The 26,678-nt window shown below is 41.9% G+C and overlaps 1 protein-coding gene across 1 annotated transcript in view; it reads right to left on the bottom strand.

Moving 5' to 3' along the window:
- Positions 1–26,388, bottom strand: part of LOC139660179 (PDZ domain-containing protein 4-like) — a 62,842-nt gene extending 36,454 nt beyond the window's left edge. The window contains exon 1 of the mRNA XM_071538251.1: positions 26,329–26,388. Coding sequence (XP_071394352.1) covers positions 26,329–26,388 — 60 coding nt within the window. The remainder of the gene's footprint in view (positions 1–26,328) is intronic.
- Positions 26,389–26,678: the final 290 nt, after the last annotated feature.

Genomic DNA, 26,678 nt, shown 5'->3' with positions numbered 1-26,678 from the left:
TGTCTGGCTGAACGGGATGAATCCCAATCAAAAGCCCATTACTATCTGCTTTATTCCCCTCAAGACGGAATATTGATCGTTATTCAAGAGAAATTCACAACGCAGCAGTCTGATTGGTTAAAGATGCCTTCCAACTGTGCTGATAATCCCCCAATAAACACGGCTAACCATGCTTTACTAGATGCCATGCTAACACATGGTGAGACATCAATACCTTCAACACTCATGTGGAATATTTCCAGAGGTGGGATGTAACAAAGTAAAAATACTTCATTACTGTACTTAAGTAGGATTTTCAAGTATCTGTACTTTACTCAAGTTTTTCTTTCACTGAAGACTTTTTACTTTTACTCACTACATTTCAAAAGAAAAATCTGTACTTTCTACCCACTACATTTTCAAAACAGACTCGTTACTCTCGGGAAATCATCAACTGATTTTCAATTTTTTTTTTATTTTCCACATCAGACGGCTTCCATCCCAGAAGCAGCTGATCAGGAGCCAGATGTGATCGGCTGCTTGTTCAGCAAAGCGACACCAAAAAGGAAGGAAAGGGAGAGAGAGAGAGAGAAGCAACAAGAGAGAGAGAATTAACGTTAGTGAATTCAACTGCTAGAATTAACGTTTGTGATCTGAGCTGCAGACTCTTTCTCATGTGGGATTAAGAGGAACGCTCAACAGAAAACCAGTTTAGAACATATATAACATATATTTAAAGTAAATTTAAGACCATGTATTGTTATATTTTGACTTGAGTAAAGGATTTGAAACGGTACTTCAACTTCTACCAGAGTATATTTTTAGATGAGTATTTGCACTTTTACTTGAGTAAGGAGTTTGTGTACTTCTACCACCTCTGAATATTTCGATGAAGTAGTCTGATCGGTCGAAGACGCGTTCTAACCGTGCCAATTCCCCCAAAAAACAGAAATCAGATCTAACTCTTGTGGTAACCAGGAGGCAGGAGATAGACCAGAATGCAATGCAGCAGAGAGACAGGTTGAGAGAGAGAGAGACAGAGAGAGAGAGACTGACTTTTTCTCCACTGAATGCAACAAGTTCAGGCCCCGTTCTCGGGAGGTTGTTGAAAGGCATTCTGGGAAATGTAGGAAATCACCAACTGGAGTAGAAGTAGACGAGGCAGGTTGAGGGAAAGCCCCATTTATATAGTAATATAGACCAATAAGACGGCTGGATTTTTTACATTAAACATCTTGCCTGCTGCAGCTTTAAACACTGGAACAACATCAGAACTCGACTTGAGGGTGATTTTTTTTTTAAACTGTACAACAGACACCTGTATTATTAAATCTTCATCAGTTTCACCTCCGGGGGTTTCACTGTGTTCCTCCTCCCCGCCTCATTAACTATTTACTGGTTTACCATCGACACACACTTCCTCCATCTATTATCACTGTCCTACCCCCACCACACACACACACACACACACACACACAGTTCCACATCAACTCACTTTCCACCAACATTTATCACTTCACCCACCCATAGTGCACGCACACATACACACACACACACACACACACACACACGATAGGATGCAGGTTCCATTTTTCATCCCCAGCATGCCGAGGAGAAAGCGGAGATACTGTAATCATACCCGAGGGAGAGAGAGAGAGAGAAAGGGAGAGAGAGAAAGAGAGGGTGAAACAGTGAGAGAGGGAGATAAAAAGAGAGGACAGGGAGGGGTCAGAGAGAGAGAGAGAGAGAGAGAGAGGTGAGGGAGAGTGAAGGAGAGAGGAAGGTGGAGAGAGAGAAAGATGAAGGTAAAATCCAGAGGGGGATAAAGGGTGAAAACCAGGAGAAACTGGGACGAAATGGAAAAAGGAGAGAGAGAGAGAGAGAGCGAGCGAGAGAGAGAGAGTGAAATTGGGGAATACAAGAGAGGGAAGATGAGAGGAGAAAAGAAGAGAGTAGGTGTCTCAAGGGGCTCTCTCTCTCTCTACCTCTCTCTCTCTCTCTCCTTTTCTCTCTCTCTCTCTCCTTCTCTCTCTCTCTCTCCTCTTTCTCTCTCCGTTCACCTCTCACCTCTATCAATCTCCTGGACTCTCAGAGTCTAATGGAAGTCAAGCCGGGACTAAGTGTGTAGTGTGTGTTGAGGGGGTTTTACACACACACACACACACACGCACAGAGACAGTCACACACACAGCGACACTAGTACATATGCACATCCACAAAGACAGAGACAAAGACAGAAACACACACACACACACACACACACACACACACAGCGGGGGGGTTTGGCTGTACAGACTCATTTCCACTTCAGTCAGTCTGAGGCTGCACCGTAAAATCCCCTGAACCTCTGTTATCATGACTCATAATGCAGAAACATGTACATTAAAGCATTCATCTGCTTTTCAACATTTCCATATAAACAAACGTCTCTCTCGCCGCTCTTTGATTGCCGCAGCACAGCAGTGATCCGAGCTGCTCCCTTCACAGCCTGAGCAGCCGAGCTTCCCGTGAGCAGCTCTCTCTCTCTCTCTCTCTCTCTCTCTCTCTCTCTCTCTCTCTCTCTCTGCGGTTACAGGAGCCGTGTTTTGTCACTTCTGAATGAAGTCTTTCTGATTGAAGATTCCCCCCCCCCGCAAGTGTTTACATGAGCGACCAATAAAAGGATTGGCATGGTGTGTGTTTACACGCTCCACTACGGAGCCCGGGAGTGGCCATCGGGAGAAAAGTCATTTATGTCGTGGCCACGATTTACTGATACACGAGATACAATTCGTTCACAAATTGCGAAAACGTGCCTCGAAATAGTGATATGGTGCTCTCGATATATAATCCATGCACTCTTCACAGCTTATAAAGAGTCAGTGCAAATATTGGTGATCATGTTTAAATGTGGCCTGTCCTGGGTGAGTTGCAGCACCTGATTGTGTTTACATGGCCTGAAGGTTAAGCGGCTAAATATGTTGCAATATTTGGGGGATTTGCCTATTCAGTGTAAACAGACAATGGATATTAACAAACCAAATCCTTACTAGGCCTATCTGCAATACCTAAAAGGTTCCTTTTAAGTTGTATTTTTTCCTAAACTGCACAGTTTAACGAGATCGAGGGAACGAATTGTATCTCGTGGGCACGAAAGGACTAAAATGGAATGGACTCTGCAGGCTGCTGGGATCAAACTCACAACACTGTGAGATGCTCGGGATAAAACTCTGTGTCTGCCGCTGTAGAATACTGCTCACAAAAGCTAACGGGCAAATATATGTAGCTGTGATGCTAACACGGCCGCGGTAGTTAGTAGTACCTGGATGTTGGGTAAAATGCGACTCTACTGTTTCCTCCAGTGTTTTCTCAGCTGTTGGAGTTTGGAAACACAAAGTCCAACACTAGGAGATATTAAAAGTGAATGTTTTACCACAAAAAAGTCATCACACAGAGCTTTAACATGAGGGATTTCACCAGGATTTCTTCACTTGACAAGCTCATGAATATGCCAGTTCTGAGTCGTTGAATTTCACCAAACAAGACTTTGAAAGGCGTTGAGTTTGTCGTCCAAGTGAGTGAAGAGAGAGAACTCTGCTTCTGCCAGTTCAAAAGAGCAGAGTTCTCCAAACAGTTCCTCTTGGGGACGGAGCAAAAATGCAGCAAGACTGCAGTTTTCCACTGGCTGTACAATCTATCCATCAAGCTGCCATATTAAACACCATTTACCTCTGTAGATTCAGCTGCTGATACTCAGAAACATTTCCAGACATGATGCCCTAGGGGGATTGTCAGGGATTGTCGTTTTATGTTTTGCGATACCAAACTGAAATAATGCATGTACATATAAATGCATAAATCCTTTAAATTGCAGGTTATTAGCCTTGTGCTGTATAATAAGATGGGCGCCGCCACACAGCAGCGGATATTACAAAATGCATTCATCCTCCCATGTTTTATTCTCAGTCATATGCCTATTATGTAAATCCTGGCGTGCTTTAAAAACCTATCGCTCACTCTAAAGCAGCATTCAGATTCATATTATACACACATCACCGCCATAATGTGATTTAAGATTCAGAACTGCATGAAAAGCATTATTTTTTTATTATTATTATCTGAGGCTTTATTCATCCAGGAAGGCAGACTGAGCTCCATGCTGTTTTCCGGCGACGCTCTGCTTCACATTCCTTCAGTTACACACATTCACACTGGGAGCGGCCCAGTACAACCAGTGTGATACTGGTGACACTGAGCAGCTGACTTATTGCTCAGTGGCAGTCAGGGCAGTGGTGTAGTCTACGGGATACGCAGGTATACGCCGTATACCCACTAAGAAAGCTCCAGGATTTACATATACCCACTTAAAAATACGCAAGGATACGTAACAATATAGTTTTGTGACAGAACCTTCACTTCGGTGATTTTGTTTAGCAAATACCAGGTAGAGTATAACTGCAATAAAATAAGGTTTGCAGGGGAAGGCAGCTCCTCCAATCACAGTTTATTAATATTGAACATGTCGCGTGTCCAAATTGCACCAAATCCGACACGGCACGTCCTCGGGTCCCCAGCAATACACCCGCCAAGTGTGGAGTAGATCGGACGAACGGTTCTCGAGATATGCGAAGGACACACACACACACACACACACACTCACTCACTCACAGACAGACAGACAGACAGATTCCTTGCCTTATAGTTAGATTAACCCTGTGCGCGTAACATGGTGGCTTCCCATATAGGCGGGGCTTTGAGTTTGGCCGTGGCCCGGGACCTAGACCTGACCTCACCTACCAACCAACACAGGTGCTTGACGGTCATTTCCCCGACTCGACAGTTAACATTACACAGGGTTGCTGTTTCCTGACTTAATCCAAGAGGTTTCTTGACTTAACGCAAACAAATCTCTGAGTATACCCACTACAATAAACTAGACGACACCACAGAGTCAGGGGGGGGCGATCACACCGAGAAACATAGCTAGAAACACTTCGCCACCAAAACCATTGTTTCCCTAAGGTACGGCACGTTGTTCTGGCTGTTTTTAGGCACGCATAAAAGTTTAAATATTTTCAACTTTCGCACCGCTCGTCAATGTCACAGTTGGACCGGGCAGCCAATCAAATCAAGCAGGAGGCGGGCTTTCCCTCCTGTTTTGATGCCGTTTGATGTAGCAGGAACGGTGGGACAGAGGAAATCACAGATGAACAGCTGATATTAGCGATCTTTAACCAGCACCGAGCTGTTCTGCCCGACGCGGTCTGCCGAGGCGTTTTTGAACGGCGCTTCTCGGTGCGATCGCCCCCTCACGGTGTCGTGGTCGGGTGCTGGACGGACGATGAGTTTGACTTTGATGGCGATAGAGTTCAGTTCCCAGCTTGTAGGAAGGAAATTTGTAAAAATTTTAATTTTTAGCGAAAGTTTAAAGTCCCACTGAAACAGAAGTTAGAGCGTCTTTAACTTCTGTACTGTGACGTATTTCCCCAGTGAAACGGAATATTTGAGCGGTGTACAATTACAAGAGGGATTTAAATCAAATCCTTCGCATTTGATTGGACCGCTAAACAGTGGGCGGGGCTTAGAGTTTAGCGCGATGCGGAGCTACAGAGAGAAACGGAGCTACAGCGACTGTTGGCTCCACACACACCAGGCTGAAGAATGATTGTGGGTGGATGTCATGATATTATTGGTTGAAATTGGTTGGTTCATGCTTACGTAAGCACACGGCATATTTTGTTTTACAGGAAGATTGGATTTTGATATAAGAATACAAAGAAATTGATTTTTTGTATTTTTTTTGGCATATATTGTTAAATAGGTGCACAATATGACCGGGGATGTGATCTAAAAGGGTTAAAAATGCATTTTTCATTTCATCTCGACTTTAAATGACCAAAGCCTTTCACTAACCTTAACCAAGTTGTTTTAGTTGTCTAACCTAACCTTAACCCAAACTTTAAAGGGATAGTTCACCCTAAATACAATGGAGGAAGACATCTTTTACCCTTTTTGAAGCCTAAAGGACTGGACTCCATCTACTGCAATTGTGTGGAAGAAAGCTTCTCCAGCAGAGAGCCTGGAGAACTGCTGGTGAGCTGTATGAAGAAAAAACACTCATCTGATTTTGTACTGGCAAGAGGATGAGTAGATAATGACCGAATTTAAATTTTTGGGTGAACTATCTCTTTAACCAAGTTGTTTTAGTTGCGTAAACTTAACCATTAGCCAACCTTTAGCTGAAAATGTCGTGTCCAATCTGTGTTTTTTTGTTGTTTTTTTTGTGGTGGAGGAACATAATTTTCACATAATTCGTGTCCACAGCAGGTGAATCTGAGTTTCAGAGTTCATGCTCATTTCACAACTTTTCCTGAGATCATGTTGGTTGTACTGCAGCAGATGGAGTTTAAACGTCTTAAATGCCCAAGAGCCGCTCTGCAGCAGCTGCTGGGGAGGAAGAGAGCGTTCCACTTTCATCCACTTTCCCCTCACAGTCTGTCTGGGGAGTCACTGGGGAGACACAAACCTACAGTCCAACTGTCATTACAAGTGGCATGTGTTTTTAAAAATTAATAACTAGATAAAAGCAGAATACTAATCCATATTGCTGTCATGTGAAAACCTTGTAACTCCAATGTTGGTGATTTTCATGTTTTAACTTAAATTAAAGGATTTCTGGACTTATTAAAACCCTTTCAAAACCCACTGGATAAACTCCAAGCTGCATGGTGGTGAAGCTGAAATGGAGGCTGCTTTTATTAGTTGACAGTTGACATTTTGGAGATCTGAGGTGATGATGTTAAGATTTCTATTCCAAAACACTATATACTGTATATACATTTTGAAAAGTCATTAAAATCTAGAGGATCTATTCTGTAAAAGTGTGATCATTTTGTTAACTTGCCTACTTTAAAAAAAAATCTAAAATGTATTAATTTAGTGCTAGTTTGTGAGCTTAAAGATATAAGGTTCTGCCTGACTTTTTTGTCATCCACATATTCAAGATTTTTGAATTTATTATTTTTTTTAAATCAAGAACCTTTTTGGGTTCAATGCCTAAAAAGATAGAAAGTACATAACAGGTTTGCCAACTATTATTGGTGGTGAATATCTTATTTTGGAACGTAACACTTCATATATTTCTGTTTGTGAGATTCATATCCGCATTAAAAAAAAAACACGGTGTAGTAAATCATGTTGCGGCGCTCTGAGTTAAGATTCAAACTGCATCAGAAGCAGAACGCTAACACACATATCTACTGCCTCCCTGCTGTGTTTTTAAGATTCATAAGTGCGAACCAAACGGAATACTAATCCATATCAGCGTTTCCCCCCCCCCGGGTTTGTTTAGTTATATCTAATGATGTGACCGGCCGGCGGGGATAATGGGGTTTGACAGCGTTTCTTAAAGACTCATTCTCATGCAAATTGTTGTTGTTGGAGATCATATTTCTCTCTCTCTCTCTCTCTCTCTCTCTCTCTCTCTCTCACTTCAATCCAATACACTCCAGCGCTTTATTGTCCAAAAGCAGACAACACAACAATAACCATCAAACATTTCTACAGTGTTAATCATTCAGTAATTTTTCACAATGTGTGATAGTAGTCACATGTTTTACATCTCATATTGCATCCTGATTCTTCTCGCTACATAACTAGGGAAGAGTGAGAGGACTGGAGAGGATGCTGAACTGACATTTAGCTGATTTTCCCTCTCTCACAATATCAGGTAATAGTGAGATAGTGAGTAATGGTGGGAGGAACAGGAAGAAGGCAAAACCCTATTCATTTTCTATGGGCAAAACAAAAAAATCGACATTTTCTGTGGTTGTTTTTTCTGTGTTCTAATAATTGATGTGAAATGTATTTGGTGTTGTTAATTGCTGAAAAACCTTTTCACGTCTGTTAACCAGCTGCATGATCAGAATTACCTGGAAGTCACAAAATGCAAAAAAAAAAAAAAAGCTTGTAAACTTCCGTTGAAGTGAGGAGTCAGGTTGCATTTTGAGACTAAAAGAAAAAACATTTTAATGATCCTGCTGTTGTTTGACAACCGTGAAAAGGAAACGACAAATTATTTACACCATATATATTTCACATCAATTATTACAACACAGACAAGGCAACAGAAAATGTTGATTTGTGTTGTTCATAGTAATTAAGGATAAAGGAGAAGTAAGGATTAAGCAATTGTGTCAAACTTTGTAGGCGTGGCCATTCTTATCAATGGCAGCAGCTCTGATGTCATCCTCATGGTCTTAAAGGATAACGCTGGTGTTTTTTAATGCATTTCTTACCATCAACAAATCCTATGAATATTGTTGGTGCATGTCCTTTGGAAAACAGGGTCACCACTCATCAAGCAAATGCAACTGCTTTTGCCTCGCTCTTGGCTCGTCGTCTTATTCTTTTTGGTTGGAAGTCAAAAAACCTCCATCTTTCTTACAGTGGGTGAAGGAAGTTATGTTAACCTTGAGAAGCTGAGGTACACCATGCATGGATCTCACAAAAACATTAACCTGGTATGGCGCCCCTTTATGGAGTTTGTAGAAAACCTATCCTTTGCATGACCACAGTCATGATTTTATGATACTGTGATTGTACTATGACTTAAAGGTGGTAACAACATATGGCACTTACTGGAAGTATTTTTTTTTTTTGCTATCTTTACGATAAAGGCTGTACATTATTTTTCTTTCATTTCGGAGGACCTTGTATTTTGGTCCTGTCTTCTTCCACATACATTTCTTAGGTCCTGTCTCCATCATTTTGTTAATCTGTTTGTTGTTGTTGTATTTTTGTATGTCTGAAAATCTGAAAATAAAGTTTATAAAAAAAAACCCAAATCGTATTAAAATAACAAAATCAACAATGCGTTTGCTCTGCTCCCGTTACTTTCCCACTTCCCACGTACTGTTTTTAGCCGTCAACCCGGAAGTCATTGGCTCCAACTGTAAGCTAAAAACCTTTAAATCCAGCTCACAGAGACATAGTTTATATTTGAACTGTTACCACGTAAAGTCAGGCTGTTGTAGTTATTACCAAATCAAATTCAAATGGGAACAAATTCTTCATTACGCCGGGGGACTGTTTTCTGTGCTACGGAACTACTTTCCTGAGATCGCAAAGTGTTTACGGCCGGCTTATTAAGTTGTGGCTCTTTGACGTGTTTTTAATAGTTTTTTTTTAATACAATGGAGTTCTATGGCTTTATTGGGCACCGGCTACATGGACGAGACAATTGCTGATTTTGTTATTTTCACAGGATTTGTTGACGGTAAGAAATAAAGCCTTACCCTTTAACCCAAACCTTTTTTTTTTTTTTGCTTTTCATCTTTTGGAAGCCTAAACACTCGTTTTCTTTTATCAACTCCGTCCCCCTGTGTACAGCTCAGCAAGCCGTCGCGTTAAGGGAAGCGAGATGTGCCTCTCAACACGCCGTTTCCTTTGTGACTTTACGGGGGAACGAGACTTTGTCGAGACTCAGTATGCGGCGCTTCCCAAACCCTCTCTCATGCAGATGGAGCAGTATGGTGCAGCAGGAGGTACACAGAGGGAGAGAGAGAGCATGTGACCAGCGGGGCTCCTGCCATGCTGCCACCCTGTGAGCTTTAAAGAGCCACGGCTGAATACAAACCAGCACGGCAGCAAATATGATTTTCTCCCGGGAGTCTTGCTTGCTTTCTTCTGCTGCTGCTGACAAGCCTAATGAGCTGAGATCTCATTAGAGCTAATGTGTTGTGTGTGTTGTCGACGGCTGCGAAATACCGTGATTCCTTAAAGAATAATATGCAAATGATATCGGAACGTTGCGATCTCGGTGAATGGATTTACTCGCGTTTTCTTTCTCTCCCTGTTTCTCTCACTCTTTCCCTTTGTCTGACATGCACTTATTGAATCCATTTACTCTCTGAGGCTCAATTCATGAATCGCTGCTCATATCATCTATTGTAGGATGTAACCCGTATCCCATAATACTCTGAACCGACAGCGATGTGGAAAAGACACGTGGCAGAGGAGCGACAGGAAGAGACGCCACATCTGTTGCTGTTTGAAACGCACGTCGGTTACAGTGTGAGCCTTCTTTGTTTTGACTGGACTGCGGGAATGACAGCTGTGTCATTACGATGACGTAAAAAAATTAACTTGTTGTCATGGCAACGCTGACAAGTTCCAATTCGAGCGTTCAAATATAAAGCGCATTTTATAGTCGAACGCAATGTAAAGCACGAATGTAAAGAACGCGGCGGCGCTTACATTAAAGTTTTTATACTTTTATACTTTTTTTTAACGCCGTTATCTCGAGATCACGAGTTAATTATCTTGTGATCTCGAGAAAACGAGATAATCAACCCGTTATCACGAGAAAACAAAATGTTGTTTCCTCTTATTACTTATCAGAGATCAGGAGTGCCATGCCAGCATGCATAGATGGCGTCTTGACAACTGTAGCAACTGATTTAAGCTGAAAATGTCAGTTCAAGGAGTAGGCTACCTATTATTGATCAGACTGTACTTCAATCCAGGTCTAACACATGCAGAAATTGCATTGTGTCTTGTTTTCTCAAGATAACAAGAGAAATTAACCCGTTATCTCGAGAAAACAAGCTTTGTTATCTTGAGAAAACAAAATAATTAGCACGGCCGTTCTCGGCTTCTGTAGATGTGTGTGTAGCATGTTGTTGCAATCCCGAACACAGGATGGCAGTGTTTAAAAAAAAAAAAAAATCATATCGCACCAAAAAGAAACATAGAAGAACAGAGGAACAGGAAGCAGACGTGACAATCACCGGTAAAAACAAACATGGACGCCACACAGCTGGAGGAGCGCAGCGGGAAGAGACACTTTTTCAACCCCAAATAAGCATTAAAAAGTGTCAGTTTATGTACAGAGACGCTATTTTCATTAAAGTGTAAAATGTGCTTAAGTCGGCTAAGCTGACGCACCAGATGGTTAGAACCATCTGGGAAGTCGTCCTTGGAAACTGTTTGGAAAAGGTCAGGCACGTTCAAAAAATACTTGGCAGGTGATTGGATGAACCATCTGTCTATCAGAGGCTAACTTCAACCAATCAGATCAACGAACCATATGACATAGTAGGACAGCGCCGAAGAGGAAAGACAACAACAGACTGTGTAGTCAGCATGTCGGTAGACGATTCTTTGCAGTCTTCTTTCAATGAAGAAATACTCTCCAGTTCAGAAATAACTGATGTTATAGCAGCATCTACGCTAGCCTCTTTAGGAGCCGCCATTGTTGTGAGCGAACAGTCACTCCTCGCTGTCGTCACACCTAAGCCCCGCCCCCAGCTGCCCTCATAGGACGCTGATTGGTCTGAACCAGGGTTTCCGGAAGATTTCAATGTCCCGGACAAATGGGAGAAATTCCGGTCAAAATTATCTGTGTTTATTGAGCTTAAAGACAGGCTATATAAAGAATGACATCATCAAGGCATTTAGATTTATAATATTGTTTATTGAAAAGTAGGCTACTTTTGCTTATACATTATATTCCAAATAAAATAAGTCCCGTCAATAGACTCACGTGCATAACGCTATCTCTCTCAAACACACACACACAACCTTACCATGCAAAATAGAAAAATAGGATTATCTACTATGAAAATTTGCACTTTACTTCGTTCCTGACATGTATTTTGTTGCCAAATTGCCAAATGCTTTCACCATTACGCAATGCCAAATGCCAAAAACTACGTGTCCCTCTCACCATTACGCAACGTCCCATTAACCATCATCACACATTGCCAATTGTTAAATACGCAACCGACAACCAAGAAAAACAACACAGTAAATATGTAAAAAGCTCAGCCCAGCAAAAAGTCATGAAAATAAACCTCAAAGGCATCTGACCTTCACCCGACACACACACACATCGCCCTTGATTGGTTAATACATTACGCTATATTCAAAACAATTTAGTAAATCCTCCCCAGTTGTGTCTCATGTCACTTAAATCAACTCACGTAGTGCAATATTTATTATTACTTTACTGAAAGAGACTTATGGAGCAGGTCTGGAGACAGACTGGGAGCAGGTCTGGAGACAGACTGGGAGCAGAACTCAACCTGTTGCTGTAACTCAGTCTCAGTAAAACAAGGAGCACAATGTTCCAATAATTGTGCTTAGAGGGAATTATTTTCACCGGACATTATGACCGGAGAGATTTAAATATGTCGGACTTCAACAGATTTTCCCGGTAAAAAAAACGGTAATTACCGGATAACGGAAACCCAGGTCCGCACCACTGTGGTTCGGCCACAAACGCAGAACTTGAAGCCTGGCGAGATGGAATCCAGCTGCCTCGCAAGGTAACAAGTCGGCTGCGAGTCTCAGGATCTGATTCTGCAGCTCAGATCCATGAGGTCCAGATGGGAACTGAAAAGCTGCGACTCCATTCTGTTCACGCTGATTAGAAAACATCAGATCTGAGTCACATGGAGGAAAGATCTGAACTGGGACACTTCCAGCTGCAGTGTGAACTTCTGATCCTGTCTGACATTCAAAGTTTTCTACAGCTGCTCCTCCAACATATCAAGCCGTGTCAGATCTGCTGTTATCCGCCATGTTGTGTTCTGTTGTTTTCTACGACAGCTTTGTTTCTTAGCCTGCCATCTTGATTTCGTTGTTTCCCACATTCTCTCAGTATCTCTCACTGTCAGTGAACGCACTTGCCTTGTCCAATTTATTTGAAATATTATGATTCAGAAAAAGTCTTAAAGATGCTGCGTGTCGCATTTTTAAACATCAATAATCATTGTCAAATTAATTGTAATACCTTGGTCTAATGACTGTAAACCAATGAGTCCATGATGATTGTTCTCCTCTATCTCACAGCAGTAGTTTTGTTAGTTCTGGTGTTTCTCCACATTAAGACTACATTTCCCATAAGCCCTGTTGCTCCCTGCCCCCCCTCCCCCTCCCCCTCCCCCCTCCCTTCCTTTCCCTCAAGACAGAGAACAACACACATCAGGGCCAGAGGAAGATGTAAACTTTATGTTGAACTAAAATGAAAACTGGAATTTCACGGTTTTGAGGCGACAGTTGATGTCAGTCCAGGGTTTTAATTCCTTAAAGAGCTGAATGCTAATGCTCCGTTCTGTTGTGCTAATGTTTTGTCTAATGATGCATATGTCAGTCTGTCTTTCATCTCTCTCTCTCTCTCTCTCTCTCTCTCTCTCTCTCTCTCTCTCTGTCTCTCTCTCTCTCTCTCTCTGTCTCTCTCTCTCTCTCTCTCTGTCTCTCTCTCTCTCCCTTTCACACAATAATGATGCCTGCATCTAAGCAAAGACGTTTATGGATGCAGCTGGTGGGATTCCCTGCATGTATTATACATCTGATCTGTGTGTGTGTGTGTGTGTGTGTGTGCGCATCGCTGTGTGACAGTATATGTAGTTGAATACATGTGTATGGTTGAATATATGTGTGTGTGTGTGTGTGTGTGTGTGTGCGCGTGTGTGTGTGTGTGTGTGTGCGTGCTCATTACAGCGGCCCTGCCAGCACCAGTGTGAGAAAGCATAAATATGGCTTCCCTAATGACCCCGGTTGCCGCGGCAACAGCATCCCATTGAGACAAATCTGACAGCCTGACTGAGGAGAGAAGGAGACTGAGACGGAGAGAGAGAGAGAGAGAGAGAGGAGGGGAGAGCAATGGAAAGGGAGAGAAAGAGAGAGAAAAGGGAGAAGAGAAAGGCATGTATCCAAGCATACATTTATGGGTGTGTGTGTGTGTGTGTGTGTATTTGCGTGTGTGTGTGTGTGTGTGAGTGTGTGTGTGTACATGATGTGTGAGGCGGTGCAAGTGAGCATGTATTGTGTGTGCATTTGTGTGTGGAAGGAAAGTTGGGCGTATACTATATCTGTGTGTGTGTGTGTGTGTGTGTGCGTGTGTGTGTGTGTGTGTGTGTGTGTGTGTGTGTGTGTGAGTGTGTGTGTATATATGTGTGTGTTGGATGTAAACCAGGTCCTCCTGACGGCCGGCCAGTGAGAAAATCGAATGAAACAAATTAAGCCTCTACATCTGCCAGCTTCAACACACTCCCACATCCCTCTGAACACACACACACACACACACACACACACACACACACACATCAGTCCTCTACAGCTACGGCAAGCCCTGAGGGACCCGCGCTACCGTTTGATTTGTCCGGTTTGATTCCTGCTGTTTGATTTCCACTTCAAAAGCTGCGATTTTCTTTGCTTCCAACAAGCGTTTAGCTCCTGTGAGACGATCAAGCTCCACCTGCTGCACACTCTGCTCCTGAAGTCTGGATCAGACCAGACCGGCAGGCTGAGCTCAGGCAGAAACGCTCTGTCAGAAGTCATCAGCTAGGGGCGTTTCACTCGGTGTGTTTTGAGGACAAACATCTGATAAAATCTGTTTGAAAACAGTAGCTGCGTTTACATGGAGCCTCTTAATCAGAATAGCAGCCCAGTCAGAATAAAAATGCCTCATATAAACGCCTCATTCAGAATAAACTGTCCCGATCCAAATTAAATTTCTTTCTGTTTTAGAGGGCTGGTTTAACTCTTTCATAATCCGGTCGATGGATAAAATTTCGTCATGTAAACACTCATTCTGATCACTTTCTTTATCTCGCCTCTTTCTGCACACGCTCGCGCATTTAACGTTAAGTAACGTCAATTATGTTTCCCTTTTTTTCCAGGAGGATTGGAATGGATGTGCTTGTTATTAACCCCGGGGCGCTCGGGCTTGATGTGGGCGGTGCAGCCCGTTTTTATATCAAGTCCTGACTCCGCCTCTCTGGGCCAGTTTCGGTTTACAGCGGTGAAAATAAAAACGTCTTTTTCTGACACTTACGGAGTCGTATGTTTTGATAAAACTGTTGCTTCATCAGAAAGAACAGCAGTAAGGAAATAACCGACGCAGCTCCATCTTTTAAAAACGTAAACCCATGTTAGAGTGCAGAAACTTTTATTCTGATTCCATACTGTGGAGCATGTAAACACACATCTCAATGTGATCGTTATATTTAGCTCTCATGTAAACACTTGCGTGGCAATCTTCCTTCGGAATGATTTCATTCAGAATGAAAAAAAAATGTCTCATGTAACCGCAGCTATGAAACCCCTACAGAATGAAGGCTGCTGTTAAAGTGAAGTCCATTTCTAGCCCTGCAGGCCTTTACTCACCAAACACTTCTCTTTTTGATCATAGAATCATCTGTGATTTTGAAATATTGACTGATGAGATTTAGGAAGCAAAATCTTTCAAAAATGGAAACCTTTCATTTTATAATGTTCTTCATTTCATTGTATCCATGAGCATACATATGGAAAATGTAATCTTGATATTGAGCTTTAATCTAGTGCAGTGAATCTCAACCTTTTTCATATCAAGGACCCTAATTTAGTTCACATTAGGGCAACGGACCCCCATTTGATGAGATTTTGTCTCTAGATTTTCAAATCTGAGAATATTTTTATTGTCAGATATGATTTTGTCCAGAATCCCATGACTATCTGTATTGTGGGCAGAGAGATAACAGTGAAACTATGATCAACTTCTAGTAAATATAATAATGCTGAAGTTTAACAGTTCATCAATTTTCTGGGGACCCCCTGGAACCCCGTCAAGGACCCCTGTGGGTCCCCGGACCCCATGTTGAGAACCACTGCTCTAGTGAGCTATGGAGCGGCTACAGCTGTGTGCATGTGATGGCACAGTGAGGCTGGAAGCTGAAGTTAGCAGCTGAAGTGTTTCAGGGCCCGATCATAAAGGATGTGTCTTCAGCAGCGGAGGGTTTCCTTCTCCAGTTGTTTTCATGGTTCTTTCTCTGCAACCATCCTGCTCATTTGCATATTATTACATCAGCTTTATCATCGTGTATCATCGGGCCTGGTTTGCGTCGCCACCTATCCCATCATGTAGTGCGCACACGGTTGCTTGCATCTCACAGACAATGAATGACTGGAAGTGAACTGTTCGCCTAATCACGTCTGATGTGACACCACTGTCTTTCCTTCAGGTTCATCTGGAATCTCTCTCTCTCCCTCTAACAACTGATAATGTAATAACTGCTGGATGATGTAACAACTTGTCAGAACGTAATAGGATTTCCTTCCAAATGAGTTGAAAATGGAATAAAACCTGTTTATGGTCACTGCCGGGAGAAAACCTCCTATCTCCACACTTTCCAGTAGAGAAACACAGCCTGGTTTTAGCTGATGACAGTAAGATGGCAGTGAGAGTTTCTAACCCGACAGCTCAGAGCCTGTTCTCCGGTCACAGCGCCGCCTGTCATCCTTCAGCTGACCTGAGCTCAGACTGGAGTCACGAGGTTTTCAGGCGACAGCAGCATGATGCAACAGATTGCCAGATAATGTAATAACATCTTCAGCCTTGTAATGTGATAACTAAAAACAGTTGCATCACTTAGAATGTATTACTTTCTGGTAAATGTAAAAATGTATTACATGTCGTTACATTTCTGACTCATTTACACAGACAGTTTATTACACAGTGACCAGTTATTACATTATCCCTCTCTCTCACTATTAATATACAATGGAACTGAATAGAACTGAATAGAATACAATGGATTGGATTAAAATAGACTTCAGTAGAATGCAGTGGAACTGAATAGAATAGAGTAGAATAGAACATAATAGAATAGATTGGATTAGAATAGATATATTAGAATAGACTGGATTAGAATACAATGGAACTGAATAGCATATAATAGAATAGCATAGAATAGAGTAGAATAGAACAGAATAGATTGGATTAGAATAGATATAGTATAATAGACTGGAATAGAACACAATGGAACTGAATAGCATAGAATAGAATAGATTGGATTAGAATAGATATATTAGAATAGACTGGATTAGAACACAATAGAACTGAATAGCATAGAATAGAATAGCATAGAGTAGAATAGAATAGATATATTAGAATAGACTGGATTAAAACACAATCGAACTGAATAACATAGAATAGAATAGAATGGATTAGAACACAATAGAACTGAATAGCATAGAATAGAATAGCATAGAGTAGAATAGAATAGATTGGATTAGAATAGATATATTAGAATAGACTGGATTAGAACACAATAGAACTGAATAGCATAGAGTAGAATAGAATAGATTGGATTAGAATAGATATATTAGAATAGACTGGATTAAAACACAATGGAACTGAATAGCATAGAATAGAATAGAATGGATTAGAACACAATGGAACAGAATAGAACAGAACAGAATAGAATGAGGGAAAACAGAACAAACAGCATCGAAACAAAATCTGTACGATACTATAAATAGAAACCATCAGAACAGAACAACATGGAGCAGCATCTGGATATTGTTTTCTATTGTGTATAAATTATATTTTTGTTAATTAAACCGAATTCAGAATCTATAATTTTTATTCTTTATTGATCTTGAAGACTCGGAACATGAAAACACCGTGAGCTGAAATGTTTTTTCAGGCAGAGGAGAAACCTGACCGAGAAAATCACAACTGAGGAAAACTGGAGCAAATTTCCAATTAATTTACTGTTCTGCTACCTGTATGTGTGTGTGTGTGTGTGTGTGTGTGTGTGTGTGTGTGTGTGTGTGTGTGTGTGTGTGTGTGTGTGTGTGTGTGTGTGTGTGTGTATTGCCGAGTGCTTATCCTCTCCTCCTCAAATCTCATGAGGTCATCAGAATCCATTACAGACCTCATTAATCACACACACACACACACACACACACACATACACCCACACACACACACACACACATACACCCACACCCACACACACACACACTGATAGTGACGCCGTCTCATACACAGCCAAGGTTAGAGGGGGCATTCACTCTGTGTGTGTGTGTGTGTGTGTGTGTGTGTGTGTGTGTGATTGTGTGTGTGTGTGTCTTGAGACAATATGGCATGATGAGACGGTAACTGTTGCTAGGGGAGAGGGGACCATCTGTGAGCGTAGCCCTTGGCTGTGTGTGTGTGTCTGTGTGTCTGTGTGTGTGTGTGTGTGTGTGTGTGTGTGTGTACATGACAGGGAGGAAGTAGAGGAAAGGCAAAGGTAGAGAGCGAGTACAAGTCAATGTGTGTGTGTGTGTGTACAAGACAGGGAGGAAGTAGAGGAAATGCAAAGGTAGAGAGCGAGTACAAGTCAATGTGTGTGTGTGTGTGTGTCTGTGGCAGGGAGAAAATGTGTGTGAGGGTGAGATGAGAGACAGACAGAGAGAGAGAGAGAGAGAGGGAAAGAGAGAGAGAGAGGGAGAGGGAGAGAGAGAGAGCAGCAACAACCTTCATCTTGCATCCAAACAGCAGTAACTACCTTATTAAGTTAAAGGTGCAACACACAGCTTTTTATCCATGAATCTATCATTGTCAAATTACCGTAAACAAATGAGAATGTTGGAGAGGAGAGGATTGTTCTCCTCTATCTCACAGCAGTAGTAGTGTTAGTTCTAGTGTTTCTCCACATTAAGACTACACTTCCCATCAGCCCCGTTGCCTCCTGCCCCCCCTCCCTCTCCCCCTCCCTGAAGAGGATCAACATGTTGGAAGTGATTTCTCCATCTTCCTTTCCCTCCTTCCACCATCTGCTGCCAGAAACTCTCTCAGCTTTAGCTCCGTTTGCTCTGGAAGAACAGAACCTCTTCCTGTTTTGTGCCGTAAAGCGATCCAGCAGATTTCCCTCCAGATCCACCAGGTGGAGAAACAATGGAGGATGCAGAGTAGAGGCTGGTAGAGGCTGACAGGCTGACCACTGATGGACTGGTTTGTTTACGGTAATTATACTAATGTTTCAAAACTAATGTGTTAATGATTTATTGATGTCAAAGTGCTACATGTAGCACCTTTAAAAGTTAAAGTGGTAATCCTTGAGTTTCATGTTTTGTTTGATTTAGTGTGGTGTTTGTTCACTGCTCTTCCTACAGATCACCTGTCAATCAAACAGTGTGGGGGGCGGAGCTTGGATTTTCTGTTGATGCAATTAGAGTTTTTCTTTTCTTTGTCTGTTCAGTCATGGTGGCTATCACTGCTCATGCTAACTACCCAGTTCTTCTTCTTCTTCTGGATCAGTGTTGAGTTAGAGAGAGAGAGAGAGAGAGAGAGGAGCAGAGCGGACATTTATTTATAGGAAAATGCCACCAATTTAAATGTCATGACTAGAGTTTAGATTTGATATCAGTCAAAATTATACCAACTCACACAACTGTATGGCAGAATACACAGAGTGACTTATATTGTCTACTGTTTCTGATTCTGATTGGTTACAGATGTTTTGCGTGTGTGTATGTATATTAGAATGTGCCCGAGTGTACCTGTCAGTTTGTGTATGTTCTGTATGAGAATGTACATGTATGTCTGTCTGTGTGTGTGTGTGTGTGTGTGTGTGTGTGTGTGTGTGTGTGTGTGTGTGTGACAAAGAGAGAGAGAGAGATAGGATGGGGGAGGAGTGCTCCTGAATTTCTCTATATATGCATGTTTATGAACACATCAGTATATGTGTGTGTGTGTGTGTGTGTGTGTGTCGGGGGAGGATGGTGGAGGGATTTCCCCTGTGTGTGTGTGTGTGTGTGTGTGTGTGTGTTGGGGGTTGTGGTAGCCTTGCAAATCCCTGGGAGCCCCGATCAATCAGAACACAACAGCTGTATAATGAATGAGAATCCTGTGTGTGTGTGTGTGTCTTCTATGTGTGTTGTGTGTGTGTGTGTGTGTGTGTGTGTGTGTGTCTTCTATGTGTGTTGTATGTTGTGTGTGTGTGTGTGTGAGTCTCCTGAGGTGACCTAGTGAAGATGGTAATGATGTCTAACGATCAAGGAGAGAGTCTGGAGCACGTCCCGCCTAGGAGGAAGACGTGTGTGTGTGTGTGTGTGTGTGTGTGTGTGTGTGTGTGTGTGTGTGTGTGTGTGTGTGTCTGTGTGTGTGTGTGTGAGTGTATGTGAGGCTTTTACAAATCAGCAGCTTCTGCCTTGTAAACCTTCAGCCATGTATGAATCAACTTTTGCTTCCTGTTCCTGCTTTGGTCTTTCCCTTGTAGAACTTGATTTGCTGTGAATGAAAAGTGTGTTATGAATAAAATCTGTGTTATTATGACACACACACACACACACACACACACACACACACACACAGACGGGCGTAGATATGTACAGTTTAGACTCACATGCAGAGATTCTGTATCTTTCTGGTCACATTACATCTAAAGGTCATAGTAAATTAAGGAGAGAGGGAGAGATAGTGTGTGTCTGCATGAGAAAAAGAGAGAGAGTGTGTGTGTGTGTGTGTGTGTGTGTGTTCATAAGAGAGAGTGGAGAGAGAGAGAGGCAGAAAGTGTGTGTGTGTGTGTGTGTGTGTGAGAGTGTGAGAGAGATAGCGATGGGAAGAGAGAGGAGAAAGATGTGTATGTATGAGAGAGAAAATGCAAGTGTGTATTCATGTGTGACAGAGAAAGAGAGAAAGTGTGTGTGTGTGTGTGTGTGTGTATGTGTAAATGTATTTATATGCTTGCCCATATAAATATCCATGAGGGAGTGTTTGAGTGTGAGAGAGAGGAAGAGAAAGAAAAGACGATCTGTATGAGCATCCAGCCTGGACTCAACAACTAAACAACTCGCTCTGTGCCTGAAGCTAGCCTTAAAGCTCCATATTCTCATATTCACTGTCCAGAGTTTTATTTTGTGTCTTGAGCTCCATTCAAAGCTGTGTGTGTGGTGTCATGAACCAAAAACACTCTCAATCCATTTCTCCACGTTCATTTTCCAGCATCTCTCTGAGCCTTACCAAGAACAGGCTGTTTCTGTCGCTGTGTCTTTAAGGCTCATTAATATTAACGACCCCTCTGTTTTCCGATTGGCTAACCGTTTCCAGAGTGAAACGAGAGACTCCGCGGCCCGGCGGCTACAGGTAGGGAAAACTCTCCGGTAATAAACAATGACAACCGCTCAACCGCTTTGAAAAAAACACTTTGTTAGTCTATTATTTCTTACAAAAATGATAATGAGCGAACCTTTGTGACGCCACAAAGTTACGGAAGTCCAAACGGCTCGTTTAGAGGCTCGCTGCACTAATATGGATTGTGTGGATTTAGTTTTGATACTTTCACCATGTTTAGATAGACCATCCAACTCCTTTATCATCACAGAGGGAAGGGGAGTCCTGCTTTACACCATATGGACCTTTAAAGCAGTGATTCTCAACCTTTTTCATATCAAGGACCCATAATTTAGTCCACATTAGAACCACGAGCCCCCATTTGATGAGATTTTGTCTCTCGGACCCAAATCTGACAATATTTTTATTGTCAGATATGATTTTGTCCAGAATTCCATGACTATCTGTATTGTAGGTAGAGAGATAACAGAGAAACTGATCAAAACAGTCATTCTTCTACATTCTCAAATTGTGTTAACTTCTTGTAAATGAAAATGCTGAAGTTTAACAATTCATCAGTTTGCTGGGGACCCCCTGGAACCCCCTCAAGGACCACTGGTGGTCCCTGGACCCAACGTTGAGAACCACTGCTTTAAAGGATAAGTTCAGCAATTTTGTTCCTATATATAATTCCTCTCTTCCTCCCTGTAGTTGTTGGATCCACAGACAGTCTTGTCTCCAGTCAGCTGTCGAAGCAGCTCTGCTGCCTCTTGCTCAAGGCCTAAGCGACCTAAGCGGCTGCTTAGGGCTCCCGCCTGCTTAGAGCCCCCAAGAGCGCTTGAAATGTTTGTTTTTTTTGTTATATATTATATTATGTCAATGGTAATCATACAAAAATGCAATATTATGTTAACGGGCAGGCTAGCTAATATTACTGGTTTAATCAATTCCCGCTGCCTCTGACAGAGCTGGTGTCACGTTCATGCACAGTGTGCACTTTTGATGCAAGCAGGTTACAGTCCTCTGCGTCGATGCAGCAAAAAAGTAATGTTGCAAAAAAGGACTTATCCTTCTGGAGCAGAGGATGAGAAAAAACAGAGAGATAAAGGTATGTTTGCATTACAGCTGGCGTCTGGGTGATATGGCAAAAATATCATATCACGATTTTTTTCAGGCAGGATCAAGATCCACGGATTCTTTTTCATGTTGGTTTTTAAGACTATTTTGCAAGTTACTGAACAGTACAACCAAACTAATTTCCCTGTTTAAAAAAAATATAGCCCTGCAAGGTAACAAAACCTAAAAGAAAAAAAGAATAACAGACCATTTAGGCAATGTCTGCTGGTTTATTTTGTTACTTTTCAGTACACCACGTTCAGTATGCCACTTAGTACTGTATCACTTTGAATATTAAAGTGCAAATTAACACCAGACCACTCTTGTGAGTTTGGTACCTTTTAAGATTAAAAACCATAGAAGGGTAAAAACATGCCAGACTGACATTGGTATGATGTAAGCAACACAGCTACAACTAATACAATTGATAATGGGTGTGTTATATTTACAGTAGGTGTGCGAATGATCAATCATTGACAATAGTAAATAGTATTGGCGGCGGTGAGGCGGTGGGGGGCCCCCAAATCAAATTCTGCTTAGGGCCCCATAAAGGCTTGGGCCGGCTCTGCTCTTGCTGCAACAGAGTCCAAACTGTTTGTCAGAATATCTCCAGAAAAGCCGTCTGTGTCTCCACAGAGTCGAGAGGAAACAGACTCAGTTCCTCCGTTACGCAACTTTCACTAATCAGGAAATCACAGAACTATTTTTCTCTGCCGCAGCACAGACCGCTGTGGGGTGAAAGGCGGTTCCTGGCGGAGTGATCTGGTTCTGGACGGTCGGGTCAGATCGTAAACAGTAGAGTTCGGTAGAAGACGATTGGATGTTTTGGAGATATTCTGACAAACAACTGACAGCTGACTGGAGCCAGTATTGTCTGTGGGCCCAAGTACTACAGGGATGAAGAGACTCATTATATATAGGGACAAAATCACCAAAGTTATCCTTTAACCAAACTGTTTTAGCTGCTAAACTGAAGCGTTAGCTAACCTTTCCATGTGACCAACAGGTGAAAATGTCCGGTCCGGTTCCTGCTGTTGGACCAGAATCCTGAATCATGGAGGAGGAACCGGATCTGGACTTTATCCCTGTCAGCAACATGGAGGCTGAGATTCAGAGTTCGTGCTCATTTTATTAATTTTTTGGTGCATCAGAGGGAGCAAGAGAGAGAGAGAGAGAGAGAGAGAGAGAGAGAGAGCACAGGTATGTCAGAGACAAAAGGAAAGGGAGAATATAAAAGTCAGTGTGTGTGTGTGTGTGTGTGTGTGTGTGTGTGTGTGTGTGTGTGTGTGTGCGTGGATATCTGTTTTATGGATGAGAGGAAGTCTCGCCTGCAGCTCTTCCATAAACATGGGCAGTTGGAGGTTTAACACATTTCTACAACACTCACTGAATCCTCACATGGTTTTTGACACATCTGAACCGTTTCAGCCTGTTTGATATTATAATATGATGAATTTTTTAAAACTTTATTGACTCCATGCTCTGTTCGCAGCGACGCCCTGCTTCACATTCATACCGTTCAACACATTCACAGTGCAGCCACAGTCTGACACTGGAGACTCTGAGCAGCTGGGGCTTCAGTGCCTTGCTCAAGGGCAGTAGTGAAAAGCAGTCAACTTGTGTATCTATCTAGGGCAGTGGTTCTCAACGTGGGGTCCGTGGACCACCAGTGGGTCCTTGAGGGGGTTCTAGGGCATCCCCAGAAAATTGATGAACTGTTAAACCTCAGCATTATTTCATTTCCAGGAAGTTAACACAATTAGAGAATGTAGCAGAATGACTGTTTTGATCATATTTTATCTGTTATTTCTCTACCTGCAATACAGACAGTCATGGGATTCTGGACAAAATCATATCTAACAATAAAAATATTCTCAGATTTGCAGGGTTCCTACGCAGGTCTGAAAAGTCTGGAAAAGTGTTAAAAATGAATTTGATCATTTCCAGGTCTTGAATAGTTTGGGAATTTGAAAGAAATGTCTGGAAAAGTCTGGAAAATGTTGCGGTTCAGGTCCGATACACACATAATTCTAGCTTTTGTGTTGTTGTAGAGCCACTTTGAGTCCACAGTTTTTGTTGATGTGAAGAATAATGTTCAGATAGAGGGACGCTCTTATTACCCAGCCGCTGTCAGCATGCATTATATCAAATACCCACCAAAATCAAATCCGGTCAAGAGCATAGGCTCTGGGAAAATATGGTAATATAGTAAAAACAGGACAATTACAGTTACTACTTTTCAAGATATAACCTGTAAGCCTAATTCTGAGGAGAGTAGGCAACAGAAATATATGGTCAATCTGTCCTTTCATTCTCCAATATGAAAATGCTTATACAATTTCACTCATATTTCAAGTTCACTCAGCAATCACTGACTGACCCAAGGGTGGAGCTACATCACTGGTGGGGGACAACATGTTTACTGTTTGCTTGTTTACTATAGAGAGACACTGTAAATTTTGGATTTTAAAAACAAGTAAATGTTTTAAAAAATCAAATTACACACGGTATGCATTGCCAAGTGATTAGTGGAAATGTAAACTAGGTGTAGACAGAAGGAAATGGGCAATAACTCTAAATGTTTTCCTTTAACGTGCATTGAAGCATTGAAAATGTATGCGCGGAATAAGTGTGAGCATCCACACACACACACACACACTAACACGCACACACACTAACACACTCTGTTTTACATTTGCACTAGATGGGGTGTGTGATTTAAGAAGCCCTCTGTGTGACTTTCACCCTCCGCTGAGCAAGGAAAGCAGAGGAATAAAATAATGACCTTTAGAGAAAGTAACTAGTACAACCTGCAATGATGAATGGTGGAGTAGCATCCTCCCTCTCTCTCTCTCTCTCTCTCCCTCTCTCTCTCTCTCTCGAACATGACACACACGCACACACAAAACACACACACACACACACACATGCATACACTCTCCTCTGCCTCTCCCTTTCTCTCCGAGTCACACACACAATTTAATCTGTGTTCCCTTCCTCCCTTTCTCTTTGATGTAAACGTCTCTCTCTCTTTCTCACACACACACTCACATGCACACACACACTCTGTATCCCTTTTTCCCGTAAACACACCCATATGTACTTTTTTATCTTGTTGTTTGCTCTTTTTTTGTACTATTTGTTCTTTTTCTTCTGGTTATTTATCTATTTTCATTTTAAATTGCAAGACTTTGACTCGTTCTTTATGAAGTGTGCTTTATAATTAAAGTTTCATTTGATTCTCAATCTAAAACAAATAAACAAACAACTTGTGCTTTTTTTTCTCTCTTATCTCTGTCTTACAATTCAATTCAGTTCTGCTTTATTTGCATGAATGGGTGGTAGCTATTGTTGCAAAAGCAATAAAGCAAATTACAAACTGTAGTAATAACATTACAATGAGAGATGAGAATATACAAAAACTATACAATGATCAAAGTAAAATAATAATAAATAAAGATGAAAAATAAAATACAGTGATAAGGCAAATGAAAAATAAAATAAAAACATGTATATATATACAGGATTTACAAGTGTGTGGCATGGAAGAGCTGACTTCTCTCTTAATTGATTTAATTAACTCTCTCTCTCTCTCTCCCTCTCTCCCTCTCTCTGTCTCTCTCTCTCTCTCTCTCTCTTTACGTTTTCGGTTTGTTTGGAATAAACAGCCGAAAAATAACTGGGTAGTTAGCATGAGCAGTGATAGCCACCATGACTGAACAGACAAAGAAAAGAGAAACTCAAACTGCAGCAACAGGAGATCCAAGCTCCGCCCACACTGTTTGATTGACAGCTGATCTGTGGGACGTGCAGTACAGGTTGCAAACTTGTTTCCAGAGGAAAAAGAGACTGACAGCAGTTTTCAGTAAAGTCTGAAACTGTCCGAGTCTCCAGTGATCCTCCTCTGTCCTGCTGACCGGACTTTGCTCCGCAGCTGGAAAGTTGTTCTATAAGCAACACATGGAAACAGATTACAGTAATCTGAATATTGTCTTATTCAGAATAAGACCAATAGTCGGATTATTGCTGTCCATGTAAACAGAGTCAGTGTCAGTGAGGAAAATCTAGGAGAAAATTAGGTAAATATTGGACTTTTGGACCAACAGTGCAATCGTTTGGCTACAAAACACAAAAAAAAAGATGGACATTTCTTTCCTTTTTTTTTGGAGCTGCAAAAAGACGGGACTGTTAATTTGAATAGTTTAGGAGAAGGCTGATATTGATCTGCGGGGGCGAACCCGCTGTGTGATTGGTTTTCCTACAAACTTCAATGGAGTATATCGACTCCATTGAAGTGAACTATTCCTTTAACTGGAAATCAATAAAGAACATTTTAAAAAAAGAAGAGAACCCAGCTGGTGTTTTTGTGTTTTGTTTCCTACCTGGAACATGACTCTGTACTGCTCCTCCGGCCGGTTCACCACACACATGTTGCAGCCCATGATGGCTTCCGGCGGCTGTCACTCTTCCTCTCGCCTCTCTCTGCTTTTCTTCTCGTCTGTTTGTCTCTCTCTTTCTTCTCTCTCTCTTTCTCTGTTTGTCCCTCAGGATCCACAGCAGCAGCTGAGGCTCAGTATCGATAATCCCTCTGACCTTCCTCCTTTATCGTCTCCTCCTGCTCGTCCTTTCCGCTGATGTCCTCAGATGCAGCCAGCTGTGTCTCTTTTCTCTTTTATTCTCCTTTCTATTCCCCTCTTTCCCTCCCCCCCCCACACAAACCGACGTTTCTCAA

The sequence above is a fragment of the Centroberyx affinis genome, unplaced genomic scaffold (assembly GCF_046629955.1).
Source record: "Centroberyx affinis isolate AG114_WGS23_722 - 3 ecotype Tasmania unplaced genomic scaffold, CSIRO-AGI_Caff_v1 ptg003235l_1, whole genome shotgun sequence".
In the NCBI taxonomy this organism is placed as follows: domain Eukaryota; kingdom Metazoa; phylum Chordata; class Actinopteri; order Beryciformes; family Berycidae; genus Centroberyx; species Centroberyx affinis.
The sequence above is the reverse complement of the archived record's forward strand: the minus strand, read 5'-3'. Positions and strand labels throughout refer to the sequence as shown.